Genomic DNA, 11,397 nt, shown 5'->3' on the forward strand with positions numbered 1-11,397 from the left:
GAAATTATTTAAGCAACATATGCATATTGGACCTAACAACTGCCAGAAGTGGAAAAGTGCAGCATGAACTCAACAGAAAGAAGAGAAACAGTTCTGGACCGCTTTGATTTCTAGTTTTCTGGATTACTCCTTGGCTGTACCAACTGATTTTGCCATACAGTAAATGAAGGATAAGAGAGAGCCACAGAGAGAAAAACTTTTTGTTTAATACCTGCCAAGGAACCTGCAGGGTATTCTGAAGGCATGGCAACAAATAATCTCCTTAAAGGACTTCCTCATCTCCTGGCTGCGGAAGGCATATATCAGAGGATCGATCACAGAATTACACATGATGAGTATGAGGTACATATTAAAGTAAGACATAAAGCAAGAACAGTAGAGGTTCCGGGGGCAAGAAATCATCAAAATGAGATGGAGGAAGAATGGAGCCCAGCACACGATAAAAATGCCCAGCAGCATGGTCAGGGTGACAGCCCCTTTCATGCTGGTCATTTGCCGCACAGAGCTGTATGCACGCAGAGCGGCTATCCGCTTGACATGAGCCCTTGCCAGGAGGAACATGTGTATATACAGAGATGCCATGAGGAACAACATGGTGAAGAACATGGAGATGAGGCAAATGACGACATAAGTGGATTCATAGTAAATGATGAAAATGATGCCACAGCCTGTGCAAAAGATCCAGATACATGCAATAATTACCCCAGAACGCTTCACTGTCATGATGTGGTGATAGCGCAGAGCATAGAAGATGGTAACGTATCTATCCACTGCAATGGCCAGCAAACTGCACATGGAGGCCACCACGGAAATGCAGATCATGGAGTCAAACACATTGTCAATGTGACGCACAAAGGCATCTGCGATCACCAGGTGCTTATTATTTATTAAGTATATGGTAATGGTCTCCCAGGTGTTAGACATGCTCACCAGCATGTCAGCTACTGCTAAACTGCACACAAAAAAATACATGGGGGAGTGCAAGTTCTTGTTCTTCACTATGGCACCTATGACCAAGATGTTCTCCAAAAGGCTGATGAGACCCAGAGTCAGAAACACTTCCACAGCGATGCCCATCTCTTCACATGGTGAAGATTTGTTCTTGACATTTGGTCCTGAAAAGTTGCCTTCGGTGGCATTCAGGTTGCGATCCAAGAAAAGCATATGAAATGAGGAATTCATTGCTCCTCTTCTTGGCAACAAATTTACTGTAAAACAGGTTTTTAAAAAAGTTTTTTTTTAACGTTTATTCATTTTTGAGAGATAGAGAGTGAGTGGGGGAGGGGCAGAGAGAGAAGGAGACATAGAATCCAAAGTACGTTCCAGGCTCTGAGCTCTAAGCACAGAGCTGGACTTAGGGCTCCAACTCACTGACTGCGAGATCATGACCTGAGCTAAAGTCGGATGCTTAACTGACTGAGCCACCCAGGTGCCCCTGTAAAACAGGTTTTAATTCATGAGAGGTTAACAGTCTACCAAAGAAGCGCAACAGCATGCCAAAAGCAAGCACAACCAAAAAACGAGGTTGAATGGGTTCAACCCATTAATTGAGGGCAGTGTGTCGCAGTCTGCCTGCAACCCTGAAATAGTGTACCTCCAACATGCATATGGGCTTAAAATTTTCACCATCCTCCTCTGCCTTTGCGCTCCCATTCTTCCGCATGCCTCTTACTGGAATGGCCATACAGCTCAGTGTGCCCAGAACAGTTTTACATTTTATGCTCGTTGTTCTGGCACCCAAGTTTGCTTTCAAAAGTGTCCCGAACTCATAACCTAGAAAGTCCCTTCCAGTCTGATTTTTACATTTCTGAGGGTATGGACTGCATTTTTCCCAAGTGAGCACAGATTTCTAAATGATATACAGGCCCATGTTCTCTTCAGAGAGAAAGACAGGTGTTTTCTCAATATTTGTCCTCACATACTTCTAAAATCTACTAAGACTCAGTCTCCCTAGTTGTAACTAAGACTAAATACTGTGATCTGTTAATTTGAGCATAATTACATGTAAAAGCTTACTGTCTTCAATATGTAAATCAGATTACACATGTGTTAAAATTGGAACTCACAGAATGCTGTTTTTCACTTTATAAATATTTTCCTAAACTTCTGCATTTGAAATTCCACAAAGTGTGATTAACAGACAGTCTTAGAATTCCACAGAAACACGGTACAAAGAAACAAGGGATTTAGATTTGCCAAATAGGAAAGCAAGATACTTCACTCTTGTTGCTCAGTTTCTCTCCCATGATTTATATTCACAAATGCCTTTGCCCTCCGAACTCAGAGCACATCGAGGGAGAGAGTAATAATTTCTCATCATCAGTACAAAATATGCATTGAGCTGTAATCATTCATTATATATGTCTAATTCTATCTCAGAGACAATGACCAACTGTATTATTATATTAAACATTATAGGTTGTTTAACTATCCAGTTAGCTCTCTCCTACATGTGCAGGTTAGGCATGATTTTGCATTCTTTTCAAGGCAATTTTAATACAAAGTGTGGCTATTTACCCGTGCTCCCTCGCGCCTCTTCTCTTGCACAGCAGCCCTTGGGCTCCTCACTGGGGACGCTAGCTCAGCCTGGGTACCTGGCATCCATAGGCTAAATGCCATCACCCTAGGACAGGATCCTCTGAACCAAGTGCTAAGGCAGCTTGAGCCTCAGACACGATTCCCTTGCCTTTATGCAGCCTAGTAGGCCCGCCTCCTTGTCACCACCTCCGCTGGACGCGAGTCTGTGCCTTCTCTCTTCTCAGCCACGGGCCCAGCTACCACCTAGTGGTCAGAGACGGAGAGCACGCCCCTCCTGGTGTCTCTGGCCATTGGCCTTTGGAACTTTGGTAACACTTGCACAGAACAGTGTTCTTCTCCTCTTTGTGGAAAATCCTTCTCCAAAACTGTGTTCAGATGTGTTTTCTAGCTAGTTGCTCTTTTTTGACGTTGCTTCTTTTTCTCTTTCTTAAACACTGATGAAAATGCTGTCAGAAAGTGTGACAGCTCAGCTTCTCCCATCCCTGTTAAGTCCTTCTTCTATCTGGGACAGCCGGTCACTGGTCCCTGATGATGAGATTTTTGTGATGATGGTGGGAAGTCTGGAACCAACAACCAAGAAAGAATTCTTGAAGATGTCTTGGGTGCAAAGGGTGATTTTATTAAAGCTCAGGGACAGGATCCATGGGCGGAAAGAGCTGCCCCAGACCTGTGGTTATATATTTGGGAGTTGGGGGAAGTAAAGTCAAGGGGAAATTTTCTTTTTTTTTTCCATAATATTTTATTGTCAAATTGTTTTCCATACAACACCCAGCGCTCTTCCCCTTAAGTGCCCTCCACCATCACCACCACCTCTTTTCCCCCCTCCTCAACGGGAAATTTTCAATGAGATTTTCATACGCTAAAAAAGATTCACAGAATACTGGAAGTTCTAGCTATTGTCAAGCTAAGATTGTTTTTCCCTGTAGCAAAACATTAACATTAAGACAGTAGGGAGTCGGGGCGCCTGAGTGGCTCCGTCAGTTAAGAGTCGGGCTTCGGCTCAGGTCATGATCTCACAGTATGTGGGTTCGAGCCCCGCGTCAGGCTCTGTGCTGACAGCTAGCTCAGAGCCTGGAGCCTGCTTCAGATTCTGTATCTCCCTCTCTCTCTGACCCTCCCCTGCTCACACTGTCTCTCTCTGTCTCTCAAGAATTTAAAAAAAATTTTTTTTTTAAAAAGAAAGACAGTAGGGAGTTTCTGGAGAAACGTTTTACTCTGCCAGCCCCAAGTATCCATCAAATGGGCTGCAGGTTATGAGCAAATTTAATTTTACCTAACATTTTTTTCTTGCTTTTGTTCCCTGTATCATTATGGAGGGGTGATGTTGGGGCTCCAGGAACCTGAGTTTATAGGTTTCTGGAGATTGGGCTATTGATAAGGTTGCTTTTTTCTTGTAATTTACCAAGATGTTTGTAAACTGATGGAGACTTACGTCCTGTGTGACTGTGATCTCTATCAGTTGGCCATTTGTTGCCTCGGGCAACCCGGAGTACCTGCGGAATATCACACACCTCCCACTGAGCTGCAGGGAGGGGAGATGTGTGGCAAGCTTGCACTTTGTCCTCAGCCTGCCCCAGGCTCCCTCATCACTGAGAAGCCAGGGCCGAGGAAGCCCTAAACTGTGACCCTGACAACCACCCCCTCGCTGGCTCAAGACTGTCTGCCACTAGAGCAGAGAGAAAATCGACTTTGCTCTGGCCAAATACCCTGGCTTTTGGCAATAATTTCAAGACCTCTGCTACCTAAAACACTGACCTCTGCTCTCAAAAGAATCTTTATCACACAACCCAAAGAGATAGATGCTCAAGTACTGCTAGGACAAGCGGGTGCTGAATGTGCAGGGCTGCTTTCCTACCAGAACTGTGACGAGAGCCTCACACATGACCAGACAACCTTTCCAACAAGGATACAAGGCCACAAACTAGGAGGTCCAGGGACACTGGTGTCCTAGTGCCATTTTGAGAGCCATAAGATGGATTTTGTGACGAGATTTCTTTTGCTGAGAATAGTAGTGCTTGTTATCCTCAAAGGGAATGGCTACAAACATTAGATTCAGGCATTCTCTACTTGTTCCTCATATTCCAGATCACAGAGGCTATGCAACAGATCCTGACTTCCCAACAAAATAGTAAAACTAGAGGTTTCTATTAAAGATAATTGTCTGGTCTTTGATGCTAGTCATATGGTGTGTATCCCTAAGCCCTAGGTGCAGATACTCTGTACATGAATTTCCTTAATATTTATAGAAGCCCTAGAAAGTTGGTTCTATTACCGTTCTCCTTCCACAACGCATAGAGAAGTTACATGGCAAACCCAAGTTCCTGACACTGGCAGGAATCACAGCTGGGCTAGAACCTTGGCAGTGTGAGTCCAGAGTCCAAGCACTTTCCCAGCTTGATGCCCTGTGCAACCTTGGTTATCACCAGGCGTAATCTTTTAAAATGCTGTTGGATTTGCTTTGCAGTTTTTTTTTTTATCTTTGTCCTGTCTTTCTCAGATTTTGCTATTTAGGTTACCCTGGCTTTGTTAAACAAACTGGGGGAGAGTCTTTCACACTGTTTTCCAGAGTGGCTGCACCAATTTACATCCCCCCCAACAGTGCACAAGAGGCTCCTTTTCTCCACATCCTTGTTCCCACTGACCACCTCTTGTCTTTTTGGTACTAGTCATCCTAACAGATATGAGGTGATATCTCATTATGGGTTTGATTTTCAGCAAGCCCTTACTGTATGTGATCGCTGTGCTGAGGCCCATATTAAATGCCATCATGGGTCCAGCCAGTGGGACGTAGAGTCCTGTTGCAGAGACAAAGCTTACCTTATGAATCACTGATAAAACAAAGAATAATTGCAGAAAAGTAGATTACAATGTTTTTAACAACAAGGTTTACAAAACATTTTCCTGTATTAACTCACTTGATCCTCATAGCAACCCTGAGAGGTATTAATGTTATTGCCATTTTCATAGTTGGGGACTTTGAGGCTCAGAAAAGCTGAATGAATTTTCTGACATCACATGGCTAATAAGTGGTGGTACCAGCTGCTGAGGCCAGGTCTTCTTGCTCCCAAGCTCATGTCTGCATATACACACTGCCCCTGTTCGTGTATTAGCAATCGACAGTGGAGTCTTAAATATGCACCAGATTTCCTACATTTATTGAAACATTTATTGAAGGCCTACCATATTCTGCATGTCCAGATTCTTAGCAAATCTCCCAGCAACCTGGGAATCAATATGCTGAGTACTGGCTTACAGATGAGGAAACTGAGGCTCAGAGCAGGTGTGTGACTGACTCCTTAACTGATGATAAAGCCAGGACCCAAATCCAACTTTTAACCACAACTATGCTTAATACAGAGTCTAGTGTCTTCAATCTTGTGTCTCAGTCACATGCTGTAGAGGGGGAAATTCAGGACTCCAGAGGCCAGTCAAGGAAGAGAAGAGGAAGGACTTGAGTAAAGTGGGTGAGAAGCAAATGGGCAGAGGTAAGTGAGGACAGCCACAGGTGGGAGCAGAATGTGCAAGGAAGTACTTCAGGGGGCCTGAAAGCACTGAGGTGGGAGGAGTTGAGTTTTTTGAGGATTGGGGGGAGTTCCAAGTGACTGCAACTTGAGGCATGGAGGGGGGGGGCAGGGCCAGACCATGCATTGCTTTGTAGGTTGTGGTGAAAGCTTAGGACCTCATTCTAAGAGCAACGGGAAGCCTTGCAAGGTCCTAAGCAGATTAATGCAGCCATAAGATGGAAACAGAGGAGTTCAAGAGTGAAGAAGGTTCTAAGTCAGTGGCAATGCCTCACAATAAGACAGACAGATCCTTGGGCTGAATCTCTTTATCCAACCAGTATCCAGTGATTGGGCTGATTCTGCTTGGACCAAACTCTTTGCAGTAGCGGCAAAATTATAAAGTCATCCTATGGACACACCTGCACACCAAGACTGAAAACCAAAGATGGCCCTGAACATTAGACACTGGACAGTACAATGCTTTTTGTAACACCAACACTACCATGTTCCTTTAGGTAAGAAAGGGAGAGCATGGAGTTTGGGGTTTGGTGGGGAGCTTGGGACTTTTAATTTTGTTGTTGTTTGTTTGTTTGTTTTTACTGTTTTCAAGTTTGTTTTGTTCTGAACACCAGAAAGACATGGTCTCTGTAATGCCATATCACATCTAGCTATGTAAGTCAAGAGTCTATAAGTCCCTGAGGAGGGTAAGTTTTAAAATCCTATGTACCTCTCAACTTTAAATCGAATTCAATAACCATCTTTTGTATTTGGTATAAAGCTAAGGATCTTAGAGAAAAAAATAAAACTGAATAGAGAAAGTTTTTTCCTTTCAGAAGCATAGAAATCCTAATGAGCAAACAACTCACTCAATGTGTGTGTAGGATACTATATTGCTTACTGGAGGGGCATACGGAGATTTCTTAGCCCAACATTCAGATAATCATTTGGAAATTAGCCACAAGATCTGGGAGGAAGGTCTCTTTGCCAGTTTTTAAATCTTTTCTTATTGTTCTTGTGGCTACCTTACCAATTTTTATTCAAGAATTTCCTTCTATATTGGTTGTTACTTCCCAATAAAACTGCTTTTTTATAACATGATGTTCTTTCTCTCTATCCAAAATTCTTTCTTTCTCTTCTCCTTTGTCCACTAAATTCCTATTCATTCTTTTAGATCCAGGCCGGTACCTCCTGCTGGGAATCTTTGGAAAGATATCCCTACAATGTGAGTGGCTGCCCTCTTCTGATCTCCCTGTATTATAATTATCTGTCTGACCTCTTGCCTAGCAAACTGTAGACTTCCTGGTTGCAGGACTCTCCTTGATGGCCCCATTAATCAGCATTAACCTGACATTTCCCTTTCTTCTTCCCATTCAAGTGAACTCAGTGTGGGTTTAATTAACCATTAGCCACAGGATTAGTTGGAGGCGAACCATGTGATCCAATTCAGGAAAACAGACATTTTTCAGGGACTCCTGAGAAGGAATTTTATTTTCTATTGGTGCTGGCTACCACAAAAGGTGCATTCTATCTCCCTTGCTAAGTATGATTTAAAGCCCTAACTATGTAGTCCTATTAGTAGTTAACTAACTCCCCAACCCAAGGACAGCCAGCCTTACCACTGAGCCTAATGGTAGGAGCCAAACCAGGTTCTGATTTGATGTTGACTGACCAGGTCCAGTTCTTTTCAAGACCAATCTTTTCAGGACTTTCAGTTAGATGAGTTAATACATTATCTTTATGATTTAAACAAGTTTGATTGGACTTTATTACACTTGCAACTGAAAGGATGCTACCATCCTTAAAATTCTATGGCACACTCTGTTTTCTCTTGATTATGCTACTGTATCACAGAACACCTAAATTCTTATGTAGCAACACAATGATTTTTCTGTTTTGACATTTTATAAAAGGTATAAGTACACTGAGTGATTCATCAGTACAGTGATACAAACTCATTTATGGAAAAAATCTTTTCCATCTAGCTCTTTGACTAGGTTCTCAACTAACAAATAACCCCACTAATCAATGTAGACTGTTTTGTTCTCATGAACCTCTAGAAAGTCCTTTTGTACCTCTTCAGCCAGAACAGTGCATTGTTTACAGAGCATTTAACAACTTCAACAGCTTTCAAGTTGAATATCTTTCACTTCATTCTCATTTTACATTGTGACTAGTTTGAAAGGAAACCAATTTGAATTTATTATGAACATTTAAATCCAGTACCACTTTCCATTCAATCACTATATAGTCCTACCCTACAGTTACCAACAAAGTGTGCTCAGGATATTGGTCTCCTGCATTACAAAATTCCAATCTGCAGAAAATAATGTCTAAAAGACATTGAGGGGAAAATATACATCATACATTTGACTAAGAGTCAGTTCTCTCTTTCTCCATCACTTAAAAATCCGTTCCCAAGAAACAAGGATTACATCCCAACAGCTTGTTCACTCAACAATGCTGCATAATAAAGCACACTAAAAAACAGAGGCTTAAAATAAAAATAACCTACTTTTATGCTTACTTCAACTGCAGCCCCACCAAGCTACAGCAGACACAGGCTCCAAGACTTCAGACTGGAGGGTTTTTCAGTTCTGCTCAGTCCTTGCTCCACTGGCTACCAGAAGCATCTCCCTACCTCATTCTGGGGTCAAGATGAAGGCACAGTGGTGAACTGGGCATAGTTTCCTACTAGACCACCAGAGAACACAAGAAACAAGTCAAGATATGCAAACACAATCAATGCCTATGATTGTCACCCATCTGCTAATATTCCATTTGCCAAAGCAAGTTGCAGGGCCATGCCTAGCATCAGAATGTAGGGGAAAGAGAAATAGAGTAAACATTTGCTGAGCAGTGATGTAGAATGTCACAGCTAGTCTCTGTACTCAAATTCAAGACCTCATCAGATTAGCCCAGCATATAGATCATTGATCTAGATATGGGCCAATCAGCCTTGGCCAGGTAGGTTTTCCCTTGATACAAGGTTGACAGTAGGGACTTGCTCCCTCCCACTAAGATTGGAGGGGACATGCAGTACTCAGAAAGAGGATATACTTTAGGCAATGGCCAGGAAGTGTTTCATTCACACTTTTGATCACATCTGAAAAGGAAGGAAACATTTGACCTTTGAAAGCCACACACTGAAGTTTCAGTGCATTTGTCAATATTACTTTGATTGTAACCTGGAGAATAGTTAAAAGATGTTTGAAAATACATTTAATTTCTAAGAAACCAATGAGTTGAGGAATAAATATAAGACAAATTAATATAAATATATAAATATAAGACAAATTTAACATTCAGCTTTCCTCATCTGAGCATGGAAAGATCTGAAGAGGAGGTAAGTGATGAAAGAAAGAAAAATCAGAATATATTTCTTATATTCCACAATGGGTAAATAAAAGTGTACAATGTAATGACAACCACAATAAATGTTTATTGAATATATGCTAATAAAAATGAGGTATAATTATGTGGGGGTGATGCTAAGAATACCTTTCCTCAGTTTTTACAGAAAAGTGACCATTGGGTCATAAAGCAGCCCTCCATAAATATAAAAGAATTGAGATCATACCATGCACACTTTCAGATCCCAATGCTATGAAACTTGAAATCAACCACAGGAAACAGTCTGGAAAACCTCCAAAAACACGGAGGTTACAGACCACCCTACTAAAGAACAAATGGGCCAATCAAGCAATTAGAGAAGAAATTAAAAAGTATATGGAAGCAAATGAAAATGAAAATCCCACAATCCAAATCTTTTAATGCAGCAAAGGCAGTACTAAGTGGGAAGTACATTGCACTCCAAGCCTATCTCAAGAAACTAGAAAAAGCCCAAATAAAAAATCTAACAGTGCACCTGAAAGGAACTAGAAGCAGAGCATCAAGAACACCCCAAACCCAGCAGAAGAAGAGAAATAATAAAGATCAGGGCAGAAATAAACAATATAGAATCCAAAAAACAATTGAACAGACCAATGAAACCAAGAGTTGGTTTTTTGAAAAAATAAACGAAATTGATAAACCTCTAGCCAGGTTTCTCAAAAAGAAAAGAGAGGGCTCCCAAATAGACAAAATCACGAGTGAAAACGGATTTATTACAACCAATCCCTCAGAAATACAAGCAATCCTCAGGGAATGCTATGAAAAATTATATGCCAACAAACTGGACAAATTCCTGAAGACACCATGCACTACCAAAATTCAAACAGGAAGAGATCAAAAATCTGAACATACCCATAACTAGTGAAGAAATTGAATCCATTATCATTTTAACATTTTTTAAATTTATTTTTCAGAGAGACATAGAGTGTGAGGGAGGGAGAGTCAGAGAGAGAGGCAGACACAGAATCCAAAGCAGGCTCCAGGCTCTGAGCTGTCAGCACAGAGCCTGATGTGGGGCTTGAACCCACAAACTGTGAGATCATGACCTGAGCTGAAGTCGGCTGATTAACCAACTGAGCCACCCAAGCACCCCTGAAGCAGTTATCAAAAATCTCCCAATAAATAAGAGCCTTGGGCATGATGGCTTCCCTGGGGAATTCTACCAGACATTTCAATCAGAGTTAATACCCATTCTTTTCAAGCTATTCCAAAAAATAGAAATGGAAGAAAAGCTTCCCAACTCATTCCACGAAGCCAGCATCATTTAGATTCCCAAACCAAAAGAGACCCAGCAAAAAAAGAGAACTACAGGCTAATATCCCTGATGAATACAGATGCAGAAATCCTCAACAAGATACTGGCAAATCGAATTTAACAGCATAGAAAAAGAATTATCCACTATGATCAAATGGGATTCATTCCTGGGTTATAGAACCGATTCAATATTTGTAAATCAATCAATGTGATACATCGCATTAACAAAAGAAAAGATAAGAACCATATGATTCTGTTGATAGATGCAGAAAAAGCATTTGACAAAATACAGCATCCTTTTTTAATAAAAACACTCGAGAAAGTCAGGATAGAGGGAACTTACTTAAACATCATAAAAGCCATTTATGAAAAGTCCACAGCTAATATCATCCTCAATGGGGAAAAATTGAGAGCATTCCCCCTGAGATCAGGAACACAACAGGGGTTTCCACTCTCACCACTGGTGTTTAACATAGTGCTGGAAGTCCTAGCATCAGCAATCAGACAACAAAAGGAAATAAAAGGCATCAGAATTGGCAAAGATGAAGTCAAACTTTCACTTTTCGCAGATGACATGATACTTTACATGGAAAACCCGACAGACTCCACCAGAATCCTAATAGAACTGATCCATGAATTCAGCAAAGTCACAGGGTACAAAATCAACGTACAGAAATCGGCTGCATGTTTTTTTTTGTTTGTTTGTTTGTTT

At 41.4% G+C, this 11,397-nt stretch overlaps 1 protein-coding gene across 1 annotated transcript; it reads right to left on the minus strand.

The window, feature by feature from the left end:
• Nucleotides 1-204: 204 nt before the first annotated feature.
• On the minus strand, nucleotides 205-1,182 carry MC5R (melanocortin 5 receptor). Its single transcript, XM_029922747.1, has one exon. The coding sequence runs from the start codon at nucleotides 1,180-1,182 to the stop codon at nucleotides 205-207; it is 978 nt and encodes a 325-aa protein (XP_029778607.1).
• Nucleotides 1,183-11,397: the final 10,215 nt, after the last annotated feature.

This window comes from Suricata suricatta, chromosome 14 (genome assembly GCF_006229205.1).
Source record: "Suricata suricatta isolate VVHF042 chromosome 14, meerkat_22Aug2017_6uvM2_HiC, whole genome shotgun sequence".
In the NCBI taxonomy this organism is placed as follows: domain Eukaryota; kingdom Metazoa; phylum Chordata; class Mammalia; order Carnivora; family Herpestidae; genus Suricata; species Suricata suricatta.